This window comes from Sitophilus oryzae, unplaced genomic scaffold, assembly GCF_002938485.1.
Source record: "Sitophilus oryzae breed Bouriz unplaced genomic scaffold, Soryzae_2.0 scaffold_1576_pilon_pilon, whole genome shotgun sequence".
Lineage (NCBI taxonomy): Eukaryota > Metazoa > Arthropoda > Insecta > Coleoptera > Curculionidae > Sitophilus > Sitophilus oryzae.
In genome coordinates, this window is record NW_022146254.1 from 15,639,338 (window position 1) to 15,664,061 (window position 24,724).

Below are 24,724 nucleotides of genomic sequence, written 5' to 3' on the forward strand. Positions count from 1 at the left end.
CAAGCTGGTTCATCTTTTTTTTTTTTTTTTGTAATGTTTAAAATGTAAATAACATAAGGTTTATAAATCGAAAAATATAACTAAAAATATGACAGGCATACATTGTGTTTCTACTCAAAAATGTGTTGAAAGACTGTTTTGTAATTTTTATAAACATATTCTCTACATTGTAGATTAAATTTATTACATTTATAAAATACATGAAGTTGTAAAGGATCAGCGTATATTTACTATGTATAACTATACAAATTTGTATAGAGTTAATAAAGGATAAGTAAAGTTTTCGTAACAGTGAATATTGTCTTCGAAAAACTGTATCGAATCTGTATGCGTTATCGATACTATATAGATTTTCTCTATATAGATACTATATAGATTCTTTAAATATGCTTTATATATGAAGGCTTTATCGAAACATCTTTATAGCAAAGAAACTAATCTATATAGGCTTGATTTTACTATATCGCGTGGTTATACGGGATAGGACTTGTACAGCACGTCTGTCCGTTCTGTAGCTACGGGGTATCCGTGAGAGGGGAAACGATATTCTCTCCATGTTTTTCGTAAAAAATTAGACGACGCGTCCCATCAATAAAAATTCGACAAATTTGCAAGTAGCCAATAAAATGAGTGGGCGGAGCGATTTGCGGTGACGAACTCCTCAAATCGACGTATAAAATATATTGTTGTTTATTTAAATGTTTTTTGTCCGCATTCCTTTCATAGACACAGATCCAGCAGACGTACTGTATCAAGAATTCAAATCTCTGAGACACTTAAAATATTTTTCCCATATGTATCCAAATGTCATACGATCGAAAAAAACGCCGTCTTAGTGGTCTACGATCTCAATGATTATACATGAAAACTTTTAAAAAAAAATGACTTAAAGGTTTGTTAAAAATTAGTATTTAATTAAAAAAAAATTAAAGGCTTCCAAATGTGTTTTAAAAAAAAAGTGTGTGTTGTTGCATGTCTAGTCACTTTTTTTTTGTTTATATATTAATTTTTGATAACTTCAGGGTGACCCGACAATTGTCATTGATTGGCATTTTAAAGGTCACTGTGACGCCGTTTTTTTTTTGGCCGTATGACATCCTAAAATATTGTATATCTGAAGAGAAGAAAGGGTTTATGGAAGGAGCATTACGTTTTTTTTTAGAATGAACCAGAGTATAAAACATTCAGTTCAGGCACTGTGATAACTTTTTAAACATGTTTCATTGAAAAAGAAAGATTGACGCTTATATTAAAACGTATTTTTTTTTAAATCAGAGTATTTAAAAGTGAAATAACGCCAATCTTTTTTTTTCTGAAACAAATTTTGTGTAAAAATTTTTAACGTCGCTGCATTGGCACTATTTTTTTATTTTTTCCATTATTTTAAATATTTATCGATATTATACACTTTATTTTTTCAGGCCATTTTACCTCAATCTGCTCTACGAAATAGTTGTTAAATATTATTATGTTTAATTAAATAATTTTAAAAAGTTGACAAATCCTCTTTCTTTTAAATAAAACCTTAGCTGAGATGATAGTGCTTAGATAGATACCTATATCCTTAGTTGACAATCTGTAGCTAACATAGAATAAAATTCCCTCTGATCTGAAGGTTGAGCAGGTTGAATGATCGCAGTTTTTAAAATTATTGTAATATTCTTGATGACCAATTATGTCGAAATCTATTGGTGATTCCATAAAATACCGTGTGATCAGGAAAAAAGGCATCAAAGTAATTTATAAAAAGAGAAAATCGGTAATAAAACCCTTATAAAACCTTTGAATAAAACTTGAAACAAATATTTATGCCCTTATGTGACGTCATCTTTGTAGATCCACAATTTTTACGTCATTGCAAAATAGTTCTAATGAAACTCTAAAGGTCTAGTATACATCATGATTTAAGGTTTGTGACAGATGACAGATGTCAAAATTAAAATCTATTTTTTGAGGTTATTAAAAAAATTTGAAAACAAAAACAATTTTTTAACAAATTATTAAATTATATCCTTCTAGCATGAGAATTTGTTTGCTAGAATACGTAACTTTATTCACTAAATCAGGCTGTACTTCTAAAGTGTTTTTGGACGGAATATAACCCCTTTTATTAAAAAATGGGTACAGAAAAAACATGGAGTGGTTTAAGTTTAACAGATATTTACAGAGGAAAAGGTCCGTGGTCTTTTAGTATTAGTTCTGTAGAACCATCCAGATATCATTATGTTCTTTACGAATTACCCGCAAATTTACAACATCCACCCAAACCACATCAGTCATCGCAGCCTTTTTTATGGGATAATGATCACGTAAGAATGCCTTTTTCCGAAGAAAATCTGTATCCACTTAAAGAGGTATAAATATAATTAAAAATTTTATGGAATATCTGAATAGTTTATGTATTTTTTTGAAGAATGGAACAGATGTAATTAAGCTGAGATGGACAGTGATACAAGAAGCCCTATCGTTACCTATTAATTCTGTAAATCAGTTTGAGGCTGCTTTAAACAAGTATAATATGTCTTTACCAAAGTTTCAGTTATTACACTACTTTTTTACTGAGGTAAATTTAGTATAAACAGAAATTTTATAGAATTTTACTAAAAAATACACATTTTAAGGTATTACAAGAAGACGAATCGCAACATTTCTTTAAAACAATTCTGCCCAGAATTATTAAGCTTGCACTAAGATTGCCAGAGTTGATTCCTTGTGGAATTCCATTGTTAGCACAAAATCGTAACAGGTCATTAAGTTTATCTCAGTTACAAATATCGTGCCTTTTAGCAAATGCATTTTTGTGTACATTTCCATATAAGAAGTCTGTAGCCTCAAGATACCCAGGTGTAAATTTTATTTCGTATGTATTTAAAAAGTAATAAACCCAGTTTAAATTAGTTTAATTCAATTAATTTTATAGGCTTTATTCATCTTTTGAAAGAGTAGCAAGAAAACAATGTATCTGTGAGAAAATAAAATGTATATTGAACTATTTTGACAGAATTACACAGCAAGGTAAGTAGGTTGTCTATTGTATTAATGAAATGCTAGTTTTTATAAATGTCAGTATGTAGTTTTAGTTCCCTCATTTTCGTATCTATCCAGTCCAAAAACATCAATATATTTACATACACTCCCGGAGCTTTCGACATGCCGCATCTTATTCCCCAAGACACAATTCCTATTTGTTGGTATCGTTCTTCGTTTCCTTCCACTGGGCATATTAAAGGTCCCCCTCCATCTCCTTTACATGCATCATAAAGGAGCCCCCCTGCACAAATAAAGCTGTCGTGTAGAGTGAAACCAGGCCCCAATCTTGTACCCCTCAACGCCTCCGCGCACCTGCTTCTCGACACCATAGGTATAGTAGCTTTTTTCAAAACAGGCTGGTATGAACCTTTTTGAATAGAGTTTTTACCCCAACCGGTCACTATGCACTGCGATAGGATAACTTTAGGAGTCTTTGGTGGCAGGCATATTATGCCTACATTCCTCATAAGCTTGAAGGGTGCGTCTAGGAGAATAAGAGCGATGTCGTGTTGTAAAGATGGAGGATGGTAGTCGGGGTGTATAAAAATTTCTTCTGCTGTTCGGTCTTGATGGGGTAGCGGTTCATTTTCACGTTCCCAGTACCATTCACCAGCTCTCACGGTGTATTCGGCGGGTGCTAGAACACAGTGGGCAGCTGTTAGGGCCACTTTGGGATGGATTAAAGACGCCCCACATCTGTAGAAGAGTCCTTTTAAGATGCCTAACATCCAGGGGAACTCGGCAAATTCTGTGGTGACCGCTTCGCCTAGGATCCGTTCCTGTACTGTTTCCTTGTTCTCTGAGGATGCTACTGTGTTGCCTTTCTTGCCGCATTTTGCTTCACAACACACGTCGTAATCGCCGGTGCAGGATGTGGTACTGGGGTTGTTTAGCGTTTTTTCCCTCATATGCCTCACGTCCACTGCCAAGCCATTGTCATCCAAACCGCTGAAGTCTGCCTTGCACTGCCAGAATGGTACGCACAAACAGTATTCTGTGTTAGAATCGCCATATTCAGAAGCGTCGATATTTAATAATAACAAAAACAGTACGTACACTTTCGATAAAAAACATTGATAGTTCATTTTAATTTTATGCGATTTTTTTGTTACATTTACAACTTTGTATACGACGCGCGACGTAGCAAACGCTGTTCTTGCTTATTGCAGACTGAATATTAATACAGAATTTTACCTGATCTAAATTGTTTATTAGGTACCTAAATAATATAATTAACTTGCCATTGAAGGTTTTATTGAAGCAACTTCACAGAAAGACGGGTCCTGTAAATATAGTCATCATAATAGAGTCATAAAATTTTGTATAGGAATGCCAGGAGACAAGAAGGTTTTTGCTTTTTTTGTTGCACACTGAAAGGTTTACTTTGTTTAGATCTTTTAGGGGTCAATCAAACATTACTCAAGCTCGTTCTAGTTTCAGTTAATTTATTTAACAAATTGCTTATAACAGCAGTAACGATGAATTGACAACAATAAATATACCGTATAATCAACAAAAAAAATGGTGACCAGTTGGCAGGGAAATGACGATCGATGACATTTCCCATATAAATTTACATATAAAATGACAGCGATCTTCATTTCATAGCCATCGCTAACGCCATTTTTTTCATCATACGGTACTTAAACTAAAATAAATAGATCCAAAATTTGAATTGGGGTGAAACGGCCTAGTCTTAAGGGCAAAATTCGATGAAAACTCATTTATTACTACTGCCAAGCTTTCGAAAAATCTTTATTTTCTTCTCAAGGCTACAATATGGAGATAATAATAATTTATATACAGGGTGGCGCACCTCATTCGCCTCGGTTGATTATACGAAAACGGAAAGATGTAGAAATAAAATATTTCATGGGTATATGTGGGGAGGGAATGTGCACAATTTAAAATTATTTTCAAATGTACAGGGTGTTTCAGAACTAAGATCCATACCAAAGTTATATTTTTTCTTATGGAACACCCGGTATTTTATTTCATTTTTGGATTCTTGGGCCCAAAAAAAGGTATTCATTATAAAGGTTTAATATGTTTAAAATCTTTGGTTTTTGAGATATTTAAGGATATTTAAAAATGCATGCTACATTAGAATAGATTATTAACACCCTGTACAGGGTAGGTCAAATTCGACGCTTTTAAATGGAAACACCCTTTTCTATAGGAGATAGACGAAAACTAATATTGGTGTCTGGAGCTCAATTTTTGTCAAAAACATGATGGTGAAAACCGCATATCGATATCTGTTACCGTTTCGGAGTTACGGGGTGTTTTTCAAAAATATGCACTTTTAACAAATCGCTGTAACTTTTTTGGTATGGAAAATTTTGTATTTTTATGAAAACATTTCCAAAGCACTTTTTTACGTAGAATTTAATGGTTTAAGTATAATTTTTTCAAAATGAATAATTTAAGAATTATCAACAGAAAATTTGATTTTTTATACGGGACAACCTGTATATTTTTAATTTATCGAAAATAATTTAAAATTACCTTTCCAAAAATATAACACACTTGATATTTTGCTCGATTCCTCTTCGAGATATAGAATATATAAAAATTCGCCCGCTAGAACTTGCCTTTGAACGGCACTGGCTGTAATGCAAAAAAATTCTAGCTGTGAGCATCAATTAAAATGAAAATAATGAGAGATGCAGAATTTTATAACAATTTAAAATATATTTAACCAACATCAACACATTAAACTATATCTAATAATAATAAAAATAAATAGCAAACCAAGACATGATATTTTGCTACAGGTGTTCGACATATCGACCGTCTTCTGTTATGGACAGACAGGGCAGTTTTTGAACATTTCTCGCGGAATTCATTAACTCAGTAGGGGTGAAAGATACCCTCTCATAAAAGTATTTCTAATTCTTCTCTAGATTATACGGAAGAATAAGGAACCTTCATTTTTCCGCAAATATATCCATCGGATTAGATTCATGGGCACTAAGTCTGGCGGTCTCGCCGGCCAACGGCTGGAATCTTGGTTAGCTATTCAATTATTCTTGAAATTGGATGCAAAAATTTGCTGATAACTTCATCGTTCAGAGGCGGTGCGTCGTCTTGCTGGAAAAATATGTTTTCGAGTTCCATTAAGGGCATATCATCAATAAGGGGTCCAAAGCCTACTAGTTAAAAGTGGCGAACTTTTAAAAATTCTGTATTTTTGGAAAGGTAATTTTAAATTCTTTTCAGTTAATTAAAAATATAGAGGGTGTCCCAAATAAAAAATCAATTTTTCTGTTAATAACTCTTAAATTATTAATTTAAAAAAAATTATACTTAAACCATTAAATTCTACGTAAAAAGGTGCTTTGGAAATGTTTTCATAGAAATACAAAATTTTCGATAGCAAAAAAGTTACAGCGATTTATTAAAAATGCACATTTTTGAAAAACACCCCGTAACTCCGAAACGGTAACAGATATTGATGTGCGGTTTTCACCATCATGTTTTATATGAAAATTGAGCTCCAGACACCGATATTAGTTTTCGTCTATCTCCTATAGAAAAGGGTGTTTCCATTTAAAAGCGTCGAATTTGACCCACCCTGTACATTGCCGATCAGAACTAATTCCTGCGCTGACTTTTAAGCCAGAGAAATAAACTTTACTGAAAAATTTGATTGCTTCGTTTAATGTATACAGGGGTCTCAAAAATTGCTGGTCTATTTTAAATATTTATTTTACATAAAAACTTCGTTATTTCAAATAATGTATTTTTTAAAATAAATCGAAGCAGATTCAAATGCTCTTTCAAACTGTATTAGGGTTTCCTATACCTATCTAGCTCAGATTTTGAATAAAAAACAATTTTTCAATAAAATGGCAATCAAGATGGCTGGTGTCGCCATGGCAATTTTCTAGTTAAAGTTAGTAACTCTTTTCAAAATCGATATTAGTTTATGGACATTATTATTTAGATTTATAACAGTTTACTTAAATTTAGCTACAGTAGTTTAATAAGTAAGTATTCATTTATTTGGAATTTTTTTTATTATTTTATCAAGAAAAATAAAGCAGTATCTGCTGGTGGAACGAATGGATATGTTACCAGTGATTTTGTGAGGAAAATTGCTTCTTGGCCTCAAGGACTTATGCTCAAAGATATCCAAATAGGAATCTTCCTGATTTCCTTGAAAAAATACTTTTCTATTTCGCAGAACTATGGTAGTGTGGTTTATAAAAACCTAGTAGGCAGAAACCTGTAGTTAGAAAATGAATTTGCCGTAATTGGCTCTTTTATAGAAAATCCATATAGGTACCTATCTACAAGTGAACGTAAAATAAATGAAAGAACTACTTCTTCGTTTTTCTTGATAGAATAATAAATACATATTTAATAAATATTATTTAAAAAACTACTGTAAACAAATTAAACAAAAATAAACTGCTATAAATTTAAATAAAATCCATAAACTAATTTTGATTTTCAAAATAGCTACTAACTGTCACTAGAAACTTGACATCAGCCATCTTGGTTGCCATTTTATTGAAAAATTGCTCTTTATTCAAAATCTGAGCTAGATAGATATAGGAAACCCTAATATAGTTTGAGAGAGCATTTAAACCTGCTTCGATATGTTTAAAAAAATACAGGGTGTTGTATTTGAAATAAGGAAGTTTTTATGTAAAATAAATATTAAAAATAGACCAGTAATTTTTGATACCCCTGTATACATTAAACAAAGCAATCAAATTTTTCAGTTAAGTTTATTTCTCTCACTTAAAGGTCAGCACAAGAATTAACTCTGAGAAAAGCAATGTACAGGGTGTTAATAATTTATTCTATTGTAGTCTGCATTTTTAAATATCTTTAAATATCTCAAAAACCAAAGATTTTAAACATATTTAACCTTTATAACAAATACCTTTTTTTGGGCCCAAGAATCCAAAAATGAAAGAAAATACAGGGTGTTCCATAAGAAAAAATATAACTTTGGTATGTATCTTAGTTCTGAAACACCCTGTACATTTCAGGGTTGGCAAATATTATGATATTTATATAAATATCAAATATCGGATATATATCCGATATACAGGGTTGTTCACCACATACGACACGGAGTATTGTAGCTAAACGATGAGATTTTTACAAATTGTAAGTTTGGGGTTCGTTGAAGGACTATTAGAGCTACAATTTAAAAATATTTTTACAAGATACAGAGTGTCCCAAATAAATAAAAAATATCAAAGTTGTATTTTTTTAAATGGAACACCCTGTATATTATTACATTTTTAGTTTCTACGATTAAAATAAAGGTAAATTTGATTAAGGTTTATTATACTTAAACTTTACCGTTTTTGAAATATTTTCAATTTTGTGAAATTGTAGTCAAAATTTTAAAGCTTCATTTCTCCAAGGGTATCAATGTTTTTAATACTAAATATTTAATGAAGTTTATTTATTGATCAGTTATTGTGTTGCAATAATAAAAATAATAGTACCTTATACACAGTGTCTAAAAATTTATTTTAAATAATTATTAGCTTCAAACGGCAATAACTTCTTTAATTTAAATGGAATGCCCTATATATTTTAGGAGAATCAGATGCACAATTAAATTGTCTATCAAATTGTATTATACCATTTTTTACCTATCCCTTCAAGTTTTCGTAGAAAATGCATTTTCTTCTAAATTAGACCTCATTTATCAATATATCTATGGAATATTGACATTTTAGATTGTTTTTAAAGCAACAAATGTACAAAATGTACAGACTAGTAATATTATCGTTTTTAGCAAAACGATAATATTACTAGCCCATTTGTATGCAAAAAGAAAACTATTTAAATCTTTATAAAAGAGTATACCATTAATTAAATATAACACCATTATTTCCGCCCATATACTAATTAATGACATACTTAATTGTGTTCGTTAATAAATTATTATAAATAAATGTGGATTTTTGAGTCAGAAATCAATATAATAATAAGTTATCAAATTAAAGCCTTTGTTGTTATAAATAAGCATTTATTAAAAAATGAAATATCATTTTTAAGGTGTTACTTTTTATCACACTGTCTAATACCCATACAAAATTCAGTTTTTTAGTATTTGGAACAATTATTATTAATCAATGCAGTCAGTTAATGTAGTTTGAATACTGGAATCCTATTAATTGGTCCTCTTTAACAAATATTTGAACAGTTTTTTTTTATTTTTTAATGAAATAAACGAATTATATCGACAATATTAGTATCTGTACTCTTTAAAAATTTGATACATCTTTAAAAATAATCTAAAATGTCAATAGTCCATGGGTATATTGATAAATAAGTTCTAAATTACAAGAAAATGCATTTTCTACGGAAACTGAAAGAGATAGGTAAAAAATGGTATAATATAATTTGATAGACAATTAAATTGTGCATCTGATCCTCGTAAAATATACAGGGTGTTCCATTTAAATTAAACAAGTTATTGCCGTTTGAAGCTAATAATTATTTAAAATAAATTTTTAGACCCTCTGTATAAGGTAGTATTATTTTTATTATTGCAACACAATAACTGATCAGTAAATAAACTTCAGTAAATATTTAGTATTAAAAACTTTGATACCCTTGGAGAAATGAAGCCTTAAAATTTTTACTGCAATTTCACAAAATTGAAAATATTTCAAAAACGGTAAGGTTTAAGTATAATAAACCAAATTTACCTTTATTTTAATCGTAGAAACTAAAAATGTAATAATATACAGGGTGTGCCATTTAAAAAAAATACAACTTTGATATTTTTTACTTATTTGGGACACTCTGTATCTTGTAAAATTATTTTTAAATTGTACCTCTAATAGTCCTTCATCGAACCCAAAACTTACAATTTGTAAAAATCTCATCGTTTAGCTACAATACTCCGTGTCGTGTATGGTGAACAACCCTGTATATCTGATATATATCCGATATATATCAAGTTTTGATATTTATTTTTTATGTAAAACTGCGTTTAGTATCAAGTAAAATCATGAGATCAAGCAAATATTTTTATTTCAACTTAATTATTGGTGCTTTGCACATAATAGGAACAACATTAAAACAAAAATATATTAAAAATATACAGAAATTCTAAAAAAATAAACAGAACTTCTAAAAAATAAACAGAAATTCTAAAAAATAAACAGAAATTCTAAAAAATAATCGGAAATTCTAAAAAATAATCAGGAATTCTAAGAAATAAACGGAAATTCTAAAAAATAATCAGGAATTCTAAGAAATAAACGGAAATTCTCAAAAATAAACAGATATTCTAAAACTAACAATAAACAAATTTATATTTGATTTATTAATTTTATTAATGGTAAATTATCGTCAATCAATATTGATTATTTCGTGCAACTGAGGCACGTTGACGCCGATTAACGGAAGCCAAGCCCGAAACGAATTCGGGGAATTACATAAAGTAATAAAAATACGTTGTGCCGTAAACATGTTGACTTTTTTAAAGTAGAAATTTAAGAAAAGAGTTGAGTTTTATTTTTTTTTAAATATCATGATATATATCAAGGTATAAATATCATGATATATATCAATGATATATATCCGATATAAACTCTGGTACATTTCAAAATAATTTTAAATTGTGCACATTCCCTCCCCGCATATACCCATAAAATATTTTGTTTCTACATCTTTCCGTTTTCGTATAATCAACCGAGGCGAATGATGTGCGCCACCCTGTATATATAGTTAAAATAACCATTGTATGTGAAACCAAATTAAAATTTGACCCGAAAAGTTATACAAGATGAGACAAAATTAATATTGAACAATTGTCACCTAGATTTTATCAAATAAAAAAATAAAAATTAATTATTATTAATAAAAATTAAAATATCTATGAAAATCTTTGTTTGAGGGGTAGGCAACCTTTATAGTATTTTGAAGAGACATAAATTCCCCGTTAAATATCGGAATAATATACTGGGCGTTACATTTAAAATAAAAGAGCAAATTGCTTTTAAAGGTGACCAACGTTCAGTATTAACTTTGTCTCACCCTGTATATCTTTTTGGCTCAAGTTTTAGTTTGATTCACAGAACAATAGTTATTTTAATTACATATTGGGCTATACTAGATAAATTCCAATTTAGGTAGTTTTTATTGAAATCTAAATTAAAATTTGTTCTTCATTTTTAGAAAACGTTAAATATGTCAAAAACCTTACATTTTAATCGTATACTTGTCTAATGAAACTCACCATTATTTTTCTGCTAGAATCCGAAAATCAATTAATATATGTGTGTTTTATTACAATAACTACAACTTTGATGTGTAACTTTTTTATGGGAACACCCTTTAAAATTTTGTATATTTTTATATATGCTCACAAAATTTCATTTCAATACAAGCTGTGGTTCTGCTTGGGGTATTCGCGTCTTATGAGAGCCACCCTGTACACATAGGGTGAGATAATCTTATTAATTTAATACTATACAGGGTGGTCCGAATTGTAATCATTATACCTGTATAAAATTGTTTTGTTCCAGAACCTACTGGTGTTGTTACTTTCGAACGAAAAATGATCCCTTGGAGCAATATGCCAAAATGGAACACCCTCGAAGATAAATTAGGCGATACCAGGGTGCATATCAGCTCTACAGGTACCATAGAGGACGCCTCTGGTTTTTTACAAGTCGATTTTGCAAATAAGTAAGATTTATATGTCACCTGATATATCCTAGTTACATATAAAGTTGTTTTTAACCCTTAGACTCTCAGATATTTTGTGTCATTCTATTTGAAAAGTATATTGTATTTTTTATTTTTTGGATGTCGCCTGGCGAAATCATACCTTTCTCTTGTTGGACAACTTATATTTTTTTGTATTTATAATGTTTATTGTTATAAATAACAAATAAATTACGTAGAAGACATTTTTCTATGAATCCTTTTTTAGGAATATAGGAGGAGGTGTACTAAGGTATGGCTGTGTTCAAGAAGAAATCAGATTCATTATTTGTCCAGAACTAATTGTCAGCAGGCTATTTATTGAACAGTTAAATGGCGTAGAAGCAGTGAAAATTATAGGTATAGATTTATAGATTAATCTACAGAAGGTGTCCTAATATTCCGTGGACATAAACAATTGCATATTTTTGGAATCAAAAAAAGTTAATTGAACACAATTTACCTTTGCAAAAGTGCTTCATTTGTCCGTTAGGGGGTGGTATCAATCAAAGATAAATCCGAACGTTAATTAATTTAAAATTTATGAAGATTATTGTCAAAGATCATTTGCAACTATTTTTTATGGGTCAGCTTCGGAAAAACATTTTTTTTTAAGAATTATGTGAGGTAACGTTTTTACAAAAGACAAAATATGTACTGTAGCGTTTTTTTATAAACATTACCACTGCGAACGGCAGCTTTTCATCGGAGAGCAGTCGTGGATAAGGTATTTCACTGGAAAGAAAACTAATTAATAACAATAAACAAAAAAAAAAGATATTGGGCGCCAGGCATCTCCAGAGAAAGAAAACACAGTTGTATATTACTTAAACCTAATGACTATATTCATTCATGATGTTCTTTGCTGGTACTTGACATTGTAGAGTTCTAATAAATATATAGTGGTTATATGTAAAACAAAATGGTGTTAAGAGTTGTACTAAATATCTATGAAAGTAATACCATTACAAGACGTAATGTAATGAAACCTAAGATCTAAATCATATTTTAAATATTAAATCGGCATGAATGTTCTTAACAATCGAACCACTAAACATAGTCTGTACGATATTACTTAAGATGTACATTATTGTTTAAGACTGAAAATCTGAACCTAAATCTACACTTAGCTGTTCTTGAGGCAATCCTGTTTCGAAGACTAGCAGCGTGAGGTGGGCTCATATCTCTGTACTGTGTGTCGGCGATCCTGTTGGCCAAAACAACAAAAGGGGCCAGAATGAGGACACCATGAATCAATACAGCCGTAGCTACTGACTAGGCTTAGAAATAGGAGCGAAGCAGCATGGGACCTACGCTGTATCCATATTGTGGCAATATGGAGACACTACCCGTACCTTGGACCATAACCTAGGACTATAACCTTGGACACAGTCCGTCCATAAGATAACGGTACAGGGGAACACTACCCGCACCTTGGACACAGTCCGTCCATAAGACCCTCGAAACACTTCCGAGGGCTCAATAATAAACAAAAGAACTGTCTTTTCTTCCATTTAACATTCTGGAGGACAACAGCAAAAGTACACCAACGTGTCAGCAAAATACAAATACGAGTTAAGTTGGGTCAATCCAAAACTCTACCCTGTAGCTTCGAAATGGCAGCTGGTTCAGATTTTGCAGCAAGATTTAAATTGCCATTTCTAAAAGCAGGATTTGCAACCGTGGCCAAAAACAAAGTGAGGTTAAGCACGGAGAGAGTTGACAGAAGCGATGTTGACAACGCCTCCTCAGAGCGATAACAGGGTTGTGTCAAACGATAACAGGGTTGGCGACTAGGGAACGTAAAAATACGCGAAGCGTGCCAAATACATTATCAGGCCTGAACGATACGGAATCCGATGACGATAAGCCAGACATCATATATATCATATATAAAAAAGACATGTAACGAACTAAAAACGTTACAGTACTAATAGTACGAGGACGTTTTTACGAGAAAAGTTCAGACGTCGTTGATGTTACCAAACATTTCTAATAGAATTTATATAGGGGTGAGGGTAGTTTTCACCCTTCTCGTACTTTTTCTGTTTTTTTTTGGGGGAAATTCAAATATTAAAGCGTACGTAGTAAATATTAAGCGTACATAGGCACCCCAAATCTCATTCAAATCGGAATGTCGGTTCTTGAAATATTTAATAAAATGTGTTTATTTTTTTAAAATTTAATGTCCTCTAACGGATAAACGAAGGCACTTTTGTATAGAGGTAAATTGTGTCCAATGAACTTATTTGATTCCAAAAACATGCAGCAGCTCTATATCCACGTAATATTGAGACCCCCTGTATATCCTCCGAACCCTGATAAAAATAATAGTATTTTTTAACAATTAATCAAAGACCAACGTTATGAATAGTGCACATCTATTTTTTTTCTATTTTTAGCTGCGTGACAATTTTTTTTAAGTATATTTTATATTTTATTTTGATTTTTTTTAACAAGTCAAGTCAGGGTTACATTTGAACTACTTTTTCGCAAATAATTTATAAAAAGGTACCCTCGATAATTTCGACCTTTTTTTAAACTACTATCTTTAATTGCAGGTGTTGAAAGGTATAGTAGTTACACTGGTTATGGAGATACTTTTCGGTTTTCTGGCAACTTCGAAGATAGTACTCCCCACGATCTCTTTGGTAGACGGAGGACGTCGATATGCGTTATCGATGCCACGAAATTCAACAAGCCGCGAGACCAGTTTCAAGGCGCCATGATACTCAGGGAAGTGAATAAGGTAAGCGGTTCATTTGAACTACTCCCATCTAAAAACTATGGACTAAAAACTCATTGACAAATAAAATACTATTAAATAATTTTAAAATAAAGAAACGTTACGTGAAATTCGCCTATCAATAAATGGTACTTGTCGAGGTACTTGTTATCCCTTAGATTCTTTTTAGCGCTATACAGGATGGCGCTGCTCATACGACGCGGAGGCTCCAAGGATAATGGTAGTTCATATGGAAATTAAATTTTGGCAGGATATATTTCTGTGGTTATCTGCCAAAAGCTGATATGTCGATTTTCATCATTTTGCATGTATGTATAACATAACAGGTTTCGCCCAAAACTGAAACAGAGTTAAAACAGATATCAAGTAATGACCACATTAGATGCATGCTTATTTTTGAATATTGAGATATCATGTTTTGCCAAACACAAAATTTGGTGTATTTGACATACCAAGGTGACAAAATCTCAATATTGATGAAAAGTGACATATCAGCTTTTGGCAAATAACCACAGATTTATAGGTTAATTGAAAGCATTTTATAAAAATATATAGAGTTATTCAGGGTGTCCCCAAAAAAGTTACACATCAAAGTTGTGTTTTTTGTAATGGAACACCCTATATATTAATTGGTTTTCGGATTCTAGGAAAAAAGTAAAGGTAAGTTTATTAAAGAATCATATACCTAAAATGTAAGGATTTTGATATATTTCACTTTTTGTGAAAATGAGAAGTAAATTTTAAATTTCAATAACAGCTACCTAAATTTTATTTGACCTTGTATAACCTGATTTAATTACAGTAACCATTGTATGTTAAACCAAATTAAAATTTGACCCTAAAAGTTATCCAGGGTGAGACAAAATTAATAGGGAACATCAGTCACTTTTAAAAATAAGTTACTCCTTTATTTTAAATAGAACACCCAGTATATTATTTCAGTGTTCAATGGGGAATTCATATATCTTCAAAATATTATTAAGGTTGCCCACCCATCAGACAAAGATTTTCCTGGATGTTTTAATTTTTTGCGTCAGTAGATCTTTTTGAAAAATTTGAAAACATTTGAAAAAATTCTAGGTGGCTGTTATATACCTTTTGTCAATTTTTTGTAAAAAATTAAAGGATCTAGAGTAAAATACTCAACGGTAATAAAAATAAACACGTTTAAAACATAGTTTAATTATTACAGAATTAAAACTAGATATAAACCTACAATTATGTGACAAAAATTAACTAGATGAAATCAAATGCTCAAAATGCTTCCTTTCCTGTCCATAAAATGATATGCACACTGCATTCACCAACTAATACCGTATGATCGAATAAAAACGGCGTCAGCGATGGCTATGAAATGAAGATCGCTGTCATTTTATATGTAAAATTATATGGGAAATGTCATCGATCGTCATTTCCAAGCCAACTGTACGCCGTTTTTATTCGATCATACGGTAGAATCATATCAAATCACTCTGATAGAGAATAAGTTTGCATTTTCGGCAAATTTCTGAGATTTTTTTTTGTTTTAACTGACACAAAATGATAACTAGGTGTTAAAGTTGGACTAATTAGACAATCTACAACCTATCACAGCGACCTAGATTTTGTCAAATAATATAGATCTAATGACACTAACTCATATAAATGAGAATATTTTGGAAAATCTTTGTTTGAGGGGTAGTACAACCTTAATAGTAGTTTGAAGGGACATGAATTCCCCATTGAATATCGGAATAATATACTGGGTGTTAAATTCAAGTAAAAGAGTAGAAAGCTTTTAAAGATGACCAATGTCCAATATTAATTTTGTCTCACCCTGTATAACTTTTTGGATCAAATTTAAATTTGATTTAAAGTACAATAGTTAATTTAACTACATATTAGGCTATACCGGGTAAATTCCAATTTAGGTAGCTTTTATTGTAATTTAAAAATTGTTCTTTATTTTTAGAAAATGTTAAATATGTCAGAAACCTTTTTAATCATATAATTCTCTTATAAAACTCACCTTTATTTTTGTCCAGAATCCGAAAACTAGTTTTTGACAACCTATATTAATATATAGGATGTTTCATTACAAAAGACACAAATTTGATATGTAACTTTTTTAGGGACACCCTGTATAACTCTATATTTTTAAAAAATTCCAATTATTGATGTTTGACTTTTTATAGGCTTATGTTGGGTTTAGCTGTAGAGAAAAAGAAAACGTAGCCCCTATTGCAACGGGAAATTGGGGTTGTGGGGCTTTCAACGGTTCCAAACAGTTAAAAACTTTGATTCAGCTCATCGCTTGCACAGCCGCTAAGAGAGATTTAGTGTATTATTCTTTCGACGATGAAGATATAACGAAAGACTTTTACGAGATCTACTTGTTTCTTGCCAATAATCAAGTTACCATCAGTGAGTATAATATTATATTAATGATTGTGGATTTGTTTAGTTTGAAAACTATTAGAGATTTGTCTGTTCAAAACGCTATAAAATTTAATAACGACAAAATATGTATTAAAGATAGACTAACGGTATACATTGATTTGTTTTGACCTCTGACTAAAAAGATTAACGAAAGAATATAATGCTAGTCGTGTATTTACGGTTCTTGCCTTGTTACCTTGACGGTTCTTTGTGACGTTTCAATAGACACATTTAAATTTAATTTAAAATTTTGCGGATTTGTTTTTCTTTACTTAGCTTATTTTATGTTATTTCTGATTTATTCTACAATTGGTTTTGTTCAGAGGTAGTAAATCTGGAAGGAAATTTGTGAGTATTTAAATTTACAGTGATTGCGATTTACCGAAAAAAGAGGGAGAAAGAAATCGAATAAGGGAATAACTTTTCACTGGATGGTATAAAGGGAGAATCTTAACTAAGTGCAAATATTTTCATGGGCTGGTAGATCTTGATAAAAACATATTTTCTCTCTTTGTCGTTTTTTAAATAAATCTCCAAAATAACCGAGTTATTCAACTTTGAAAATTAAAAAAAAATGGTTCATCTTTGAAAAATTTTGAGAACCACCGTATTTTTTCAGTATTTGCATCCCTTTTAGTCCCGTAACCATAGAGTAAAGTCGTAACTATGGTAATGTCAGATATTATATAAGAAATTCTACCGTGGTAAAATTTGCGGTGAACAAATAGTTCTAAAAAGTTTTCTTAAATATACAGCAGCGCGATTCTGTAAACATATTTCCTGTAAAAAATGTCTATACCTATGTGGCGGATTCATCTTTCCAAATAAAATCCTGTATTCCTGTCTAGTGACTCATCAATCGTATATAAATACCATAGGATAGGCAAGAAATTTCTTGCTACGGAGCTTACAGAATCCTACTGCAGATAAAATTTAAAAGAAAAAAGACGAGTTTTCAACGTCTTTTGATTAGAAATATACAGGGTGGTCCGAAGTGTATTCCGGAAACTTCGGCAGCATATTCTTCAGATAAAAATAAGTAAAAAAGTTCGTATATATGTATGTCCTAAAATTCTTAGATTCTAAGATACAGGGTGTAGAAGTTTCATTTTTATTTCCATTTTTTTTCATATAATTTCTGAAATAACGTCAATATTTTGGCGAAAATTGGTGTCTGTGAGTTTTTTTGACATGATAAATTTGATTTTGATGTCCATATGACTCCTATTTGTAGGGGGCGCCACCTACATGTGTTTAAACCAGGGTTGGCATGATTTAAATCGTGATTTAAATCAAGTGATTTTTTTAATTTTAATCATGTGATTTAAATCAAAAAATCAACTTTTTTAAAACTTTACAATAAATCGAAAAATAACTGTAAAAGTTATAAAAATGTGTCCTCGAAAACTATAAAAAATATTTCTATAGCATATATACCATTCGTTAAATAAAATGTTACACTTGCTATTGTAACGTTTAAATACGTTTAATAAATCGAAACAAAAATTGTAAATGTTATAAAACTACATAAAAAATGATTTGTATAACACATATTATACCTACTACATATCTATTCATCAATTAAAATGTTGGACCGATTTTTGAAGGAATTTCGTGTGAATCCGTTAGACTTCTAAAGGGAGGGATTTATTTTGAAATTTATGTACAAGTGACAAATAAATGTTGTTCGAATACATTTCATGCGCAACCCCTAGTGCAGAAAAAGGTTCTTTTGATGCTATATCTTCAAAGCGTTGTCAGAAAATATGCTGTTTTATATCTTTTTATTTTACACTTTGACAATAGATAATACTAATTTCATTCTCGACTTAAGACTATTTCCGAACAATAGCGTATTGTGTAAGGAATAAAAATTATATTTTTTTGACGAGGTTGTACGTCTGACGGACTAGCGTAAACAGGGAGGCACAAAAGTACATTTTTACCCCGAGTAGAATATACTATATTTTTACAAATTAAACATTACAAATAATTTTTTAATCAATTCCAAACGTTGCAAATAATATAAAAAGTAATGCCTTGTAAGTAATCGAGTAACAATTTGTACACTCGTTGAAATTGACGCTTGATATCAGTTTAATAATATATTTTTTGTACTTTTGTGCTTAGGCGTAAAAGTGCTTTATTTTTATGTCTAGGCGTTGAAATTACAAAAAAAATACACTTGTGGCATTTCAAAAAAAATCTTTTTGATCTGAAGCGAGCGACTTTTTTTGCAGAATATATTGGTGACCGATGTCTGGGAAAATGACATACGTTGTCAGTATTGCGGGCAGAGTTATGAAGATTTAGCCATTTAGGATAGGAATTTAATTGGAATTAAGTCCTAATTATTTGGAAATCCGATTTAAATAATGTTTTCTATTAAAATCAAAAAAATCAGATTTAAATCAAAAAAATCAGATTTAAATCAAAAAATCTGATTTAAATAAAAAATCTTTGATTGTGTTGATCGATGATTTTTTCCAACCCTGGTTTGAACTGTTTTGAAGAGTAATAACTTTTCGTCCGTACCTGTATAAAACTACTAAGTGAAAAAATATACATATCCGTATTTTTTACATAAAAAAGATCCCTTAGTGAAAATCGCTGTGAGTAATGGTTTTCGAGATATTTGGAATCGAAATTATCAATACCTGTCATCACTGACATAAATTAAATATGTTGGCTAAATAGTTATTAGACTGAAATCATAAATTTGAAATGTTTTTGTACCAAATGTTCAACAGAAACTGTTTTATCATCATTTTTTCGAAGAAAAATTTATAATTAATTTAAAAAAATAAAAAGTTTCAAAATTTATGATTTCATCAAATTACTATCTACTCAACATGTTTATTTTTTGTCAATAATGACATGTACTGACTGTTTCCATTCTAAATATCTTGAAAACGGTTGCTCGTAGCAATTTTTACCAAGATACTTTTTTTACGTAAAAAATCACGGCAATGTATATTTTTTCAGTCAGTAGTTTTATATAGGTACGGACGAAAAGTTATTACTTTTTAAAACAGTTAAACACATGTAGGTGCCGCCCCCTACAAATAGGAGTCATATTGACATCAAAATCAAATTTATCATACCAAAAAACTCCCAGACAGATCCAAATATTGACGCTACTTCAGAAATTATTTGGAAAAAATCGAAATAAAAATGAAACTTCTACACCCTATATCTCCGAAATTAAGCATTTTAGGACATACATTTATACAAACTTTTTTACTTATTTTTATCCGCAGAATATGCTGCCGAAGTTTCCGGAATACAGTTCGGACCACCCTGTATATTTTTATAAGAATTTCAATAACTAATAAAATTTCTGACAATGTAAAACCCTTGGTTATGTAAAACAAAACCACCAAATTGTTGAGTCTACCCTACATTATAATTTTTCACGTTTCAAATAAAATTAGTTAGGCACTAATAAACCGGAATTTAAATTAGCCATGTTAAGTTCCTAACGCGTTCTACATAAGTTTTTTGACATGTTCCTTCCTTAATATTTTTATTCAAATGTTTTGACCTAACATTAACAGTAACATACCGAAACTATTTTTTGATTTTTTAGAACAATTATGGTCAATATTGGGTCAGTTTACACGATCATCACTAAACGAGGAGAAATTGTACCCCTTTATTAAACAGGCCTATTTTGATAGTAAAAAACAACCAACAATCAGCAAATATTTCACAAAAGAACCTAATTCTAAGCGTGGTCCTTTGGAACCAGTTCCATCTTCTTCTACCTCAAAGACTGCGCCATTGACGGTTAATAGATCTCCAGAGCATAAGCCGTCAACCACAAATCCTAAGAAGACAAAGTTAGAAGAGGAATTAGTTGAAGAATTATTATCGTCTCTTTCCGAAGACATTATTCCTTCTAGCCAACCTGAAACGCCCGTAATGAAGAAATTCACGAAACTCAGTAAAGTAAAAACGAAAAAATCTTCAGAAACAATAGTCGATATGTTACCAGATACCGATATTTCGGCTATATTTGATATGTTGGATGGAAATGCCAATAAGTCTGAAAGCACAAAAGAGGAGGAAAAAATGGAAATTGATGATTACGAACATGGTCATAAAGGCGCAAAGAACAAAATTACGGATTACTTTAACAAAATTAATAAATAATTTATTGTATGTTATTGTCAAGGAATGTGATATTAAATGATAAAGTACAATGTGTCCAATCGAAAATAAAATCTTATTTAATTTTAAAATTAAAGCGTAGAATATTTTCCATCTATACCAAGAAACTATAATCCTTTTATCAATGAACTAGCGTGTACCAGCGACTTCGTTCGCGTCGAATTAATAATTTGTAATGGTGATGATAAAGCAAACCAAGAATTTCCATTAACTTGTATGTTAAAACTGGATACTGTACTTACTGTACTGGATAAAATTTTCTCACATTTATGTCAGCATGAGAAAAAACAATATGGCGATATTATTATATAACTTGATAATATTTGAGGGGTAGTTTCATCTCGTTGGAATTTGACTTTCGAAAAATCCGTTTGCCAAAAATAAGCTTTTTACGTCAAGCAGTTTAAGCAGAATCGTGATTAAGAAATTACCCAACTGTTTGGAACACCCTGTATGATTTTTTAAAAAATTTCAAAATATGTAAAAAAACCAAATAAATTATGCTTGTCCAAGCGTTTTCCCGAAAGACTAACCGTTTTTTAAATAACAAATATTGTAATATTTGATGGGTGTTTTCACCCTCCTGGAATTTTAGATTCGAGAAACCCTTCCTTGTCGAACCTCTACACCCCACAGTCAATCCGTTTGCCAAAAATCAGCTTTAAACGTCAAGCAGTTTAAGCAGAATCGTGATTACTCAATGGTCATATTTTATGAAACACCCTGTATAAATTTATAAAAAATCTTAAAATATGTAAAACAACAAAATAAAATATACGTGTTTAAGAGTTTTTCCCAAAAACTCACCGGTTTTTAAATAAAAAATATTTTAATATTTAAGGGATAGTTTCACCCCCTTAGAATTCGAGTTTCGAAAAATCCCTTGTTATCGAATCTCTACTAAGTCAATCTGTTTTCCAAAAATCAGCTTTTTACGTCAAGCGCTTTAAGCAGGATAGTGATTAATCTGACGTTTTTATAATAATCGTATGACGTATACGTTTTTAAAAAATCTTAAAATATATAAAAAAAGAAAATAAAATGTACGTGTTTAGGCGTTTTTTCGGAAACTTGACCGTTTTTTAAATAAAAAATATTGTAATATTTGAGGGGTGGTTTCACCCTCTTGGAACTGGAATTTCAAAAAATCCCTTCTTATCGAACCTCTACACCCTAGAATCAACCTGTATGCAAAAATTGAGCTTCTTACGTTGAGTGATTTGAGCAGGATCGTGATTAATCAGTGTGTCAGTCACTTAAGGATTTTATATATTAGTATAGATAACAAGACTAAGCAAGATGTCAATACATTTTTTATACTGTGCTGGCAACTGTTACTCTTAGGTCGGTATTTACATGTGTGGAAGTAAAGGATGCTTCACGCTATACCGTAACGGGTCCGAGTCGTGCGTCGGTGAAGACGACCAAACATTGTCAAGTGTTCTTTACACATATACATTCATGCCAGGCCGAGCACGATCCGAGCTTCGCCGGAAATCGTCCGTGCCCCGTCCCAGAAATGTCGGCGTACATTTTTTCTCGGATCCGCTCCGTTCCCGCCACGTTGCGGAAAGCATGAATGTACTTTTCCTGGTGCCCCGACTGCAATCTGCAGTCATGATATAAACAAAGTACACTTTTTATCATGTCTGTAGTAAGTATTAGTGAATCTTACAGCAGTATTTGACGACAGGGTATGCGTTTTTTTATTTTGAAGATAGGATCTTTTACAATATGTTTACATAACAAAAAATCGATAAGGCTGTTTTCAGCAGTCGTATATTTTTTTATTGATAAAGATTTTCACTTACTGCCTACAAAGAACATGCAGCAGAAATATTAAGAAAGTTTTTGAAAAAACTACAATCAATTATTTCTAATAGATTTCGAGATATCGATTTTTGAATTCAGAGTTCTAATAGCCCGAGCACTGTTGAAAACCAACTCAATTCCACTTATTTTTACCAAAAATGCAAGTGTTTCTAGCTTGCACTTAAACATTTTCAAGCTATAGGAAAAATTACAACGACTCGTCAATAAATAAACAAATAAAGTATCACGAGACGTAATTAAATCGTGAAGCTGAACGCATGATGTACACCTTTCCCTAGAACTTTAAGTACAGACAGAGGTACTGATTGGGTACTTGTGTCTAGCCATAGTAGGCAACTACTAAGCCCGACCAATCACGTTGGAGTTTTTGACAAACACAAATGATTTAACACCTTCCAAATAACCACGCTAACCAACCTGATTGGCCAAGCTTAATAGTTGGCTGCTAGGGCTAGACACTTCTGATTGGGTCGACCGGTCAACTGCGACAAATCTGCTATATCCCCTTCCACACCTCTTAGCAATGTGCACAGTTTCTCGATTCATTTCATACGTTTGGCAACGTGTTTACTGTTCTCTCTTTGTTCAGTACATTATAAACGCATTCTACTCTTCTTACATACGGAAATTTCGACCCAAGACTAACCTTTGCCAGCCCTTAGTATTTATACATAAGGACGGAGTGCAAAGAATCAATTCTTGTCCAACATTAATTTTAAAGAAAATATTTTTATATTTTTTCAAATAAAAAAACGAGATTTGGTATGCCAGTATATGACATAAATTAGGAGTGATTGACGCTCAGACAAAGAGTACATAAGACTCAGATTCAATTATTAATTTCGTTCACTTCCTGTTTCACCGGAAATGACTACAACTTTTGATTTTTAAGTGGTACACTCGGTATTTTTTTACTTTATTTGATAGAACAAGACTTTCTGAATAGAATGACATACAATATGGCAACTTTTGACATTCTACAAGACAAGAGGAAAAACTTTTTTATTGTAGACTTTTTGAGAAAAATGCATTCTTCATAAAAATGTTTGCTTCTTCTAAAATGGTTAATCCCGTATATGCTATGAAAGTCCTAAAAATCAAAATGGGTTTCTATGGAAATATCAATTCGATTTCATTCTCTGATAGATGATTGTTATTAATTTTGATTAACGTCATATTCTTTAGAAGTATCACATTTTCCGATAACTATCATCACGCTTTCCCTAGCATTGAACTAAATAAATCTTGTGCTTCTTTAACATTTTAAAACAACAAAAAATATTACGTTGATTAAAATTCTATGAATAACAATCTATCAAAGGATGAAAACGTTATATTAGTGTTATAAAGTTATATTACCATAGAAACGCGTTTTGATTTTTAGGGCTTTCAAGTTTTTCTTATTTATTATATATTTTCAAGTTTTTCTTAATTTTCTCCAGAATGGTATGGAAATTTTGAAAAGTATAAGGGGATTAACCATCTTAGAACAAGCAAAATTTTTTATGAAGAATGCATTTTTCTCAAGATGTCAATAATAAAAAAATTCATTTTGTAAAGACAATCCGGGGACATACTGTAGAGTGCCCTGGCCATAAATGTAACGACAATTTGATTCGAAATACCAAGTGTGTGGTACCAAATTATTTGTAAAAAATGCTTTTCCAAATATGCTAATGGGCCACCCTCATTCCATTTTAAAAATGAGTTATTATTAAAAATACGATTTAGACATCTTTTAACCGACCAGGATTTTTTTTCCAAGTTCCTTGCAAAAAAGACCTTGCTCCCTCAAAATTAATTTTAAATTTATAATTATTTTTTAAA

At 31.0% G+C, this 24,724-nt stretch overlaps 2 protein-coding genes across 2 annotated transcripts; one reads left to right on the forward strand and one right to left on the reverse strand.

Annotated features, from left to right (window-relative positions):
• The first annotated feature begins 1,913 nt into the window (after window positions 1-1,913).
• Window positions 1,914-21,124, forward strand: LOC115879206 (poly(ADP-ribose) glycohydrolase). The gene is made up of 9 exons (XM_030895899.1): window positions 1,914-2,354; window positions 2,414-2,563; window positions 2,622-2,860; window positions 2,921-3,015; window positions 11,547-11,709; window positions 11,957-12,087; window positions 14,289-14,476; window positions 16,648-16,876; window positions 20,481-21,124. Exons 1-9 carry the CDS (start codon window positions 2,118-2,120, stop codon window positions 21,044-21,046), a joined length of 1,998 nt encoding a protein of 665 aa, XP_030751759.1. The 5' UTR covers window positions 1,914-2,117; the 3' UTR covers window positions 21,047-21,124.
• On the reverse strand, window positions 3,030-4,423 carry LOC115879207 (phenoloxidase-activating factor 2-like). Its single transcript, XM_030895900.1, has one exon. It carries the CDS (start codon window positions 4,113-4,115, stop codon window positions 3,048-3,050), a length of 1,068 nt encoding a protein of 355 aa, XP_030751760.1. The 5' UTR covers window positions 4,116-4,423; the 3' UTR covers window positions 3,030-3,047.
• Window positions 21,125-24,724: the final 3,600 nt, after the last annotated feature.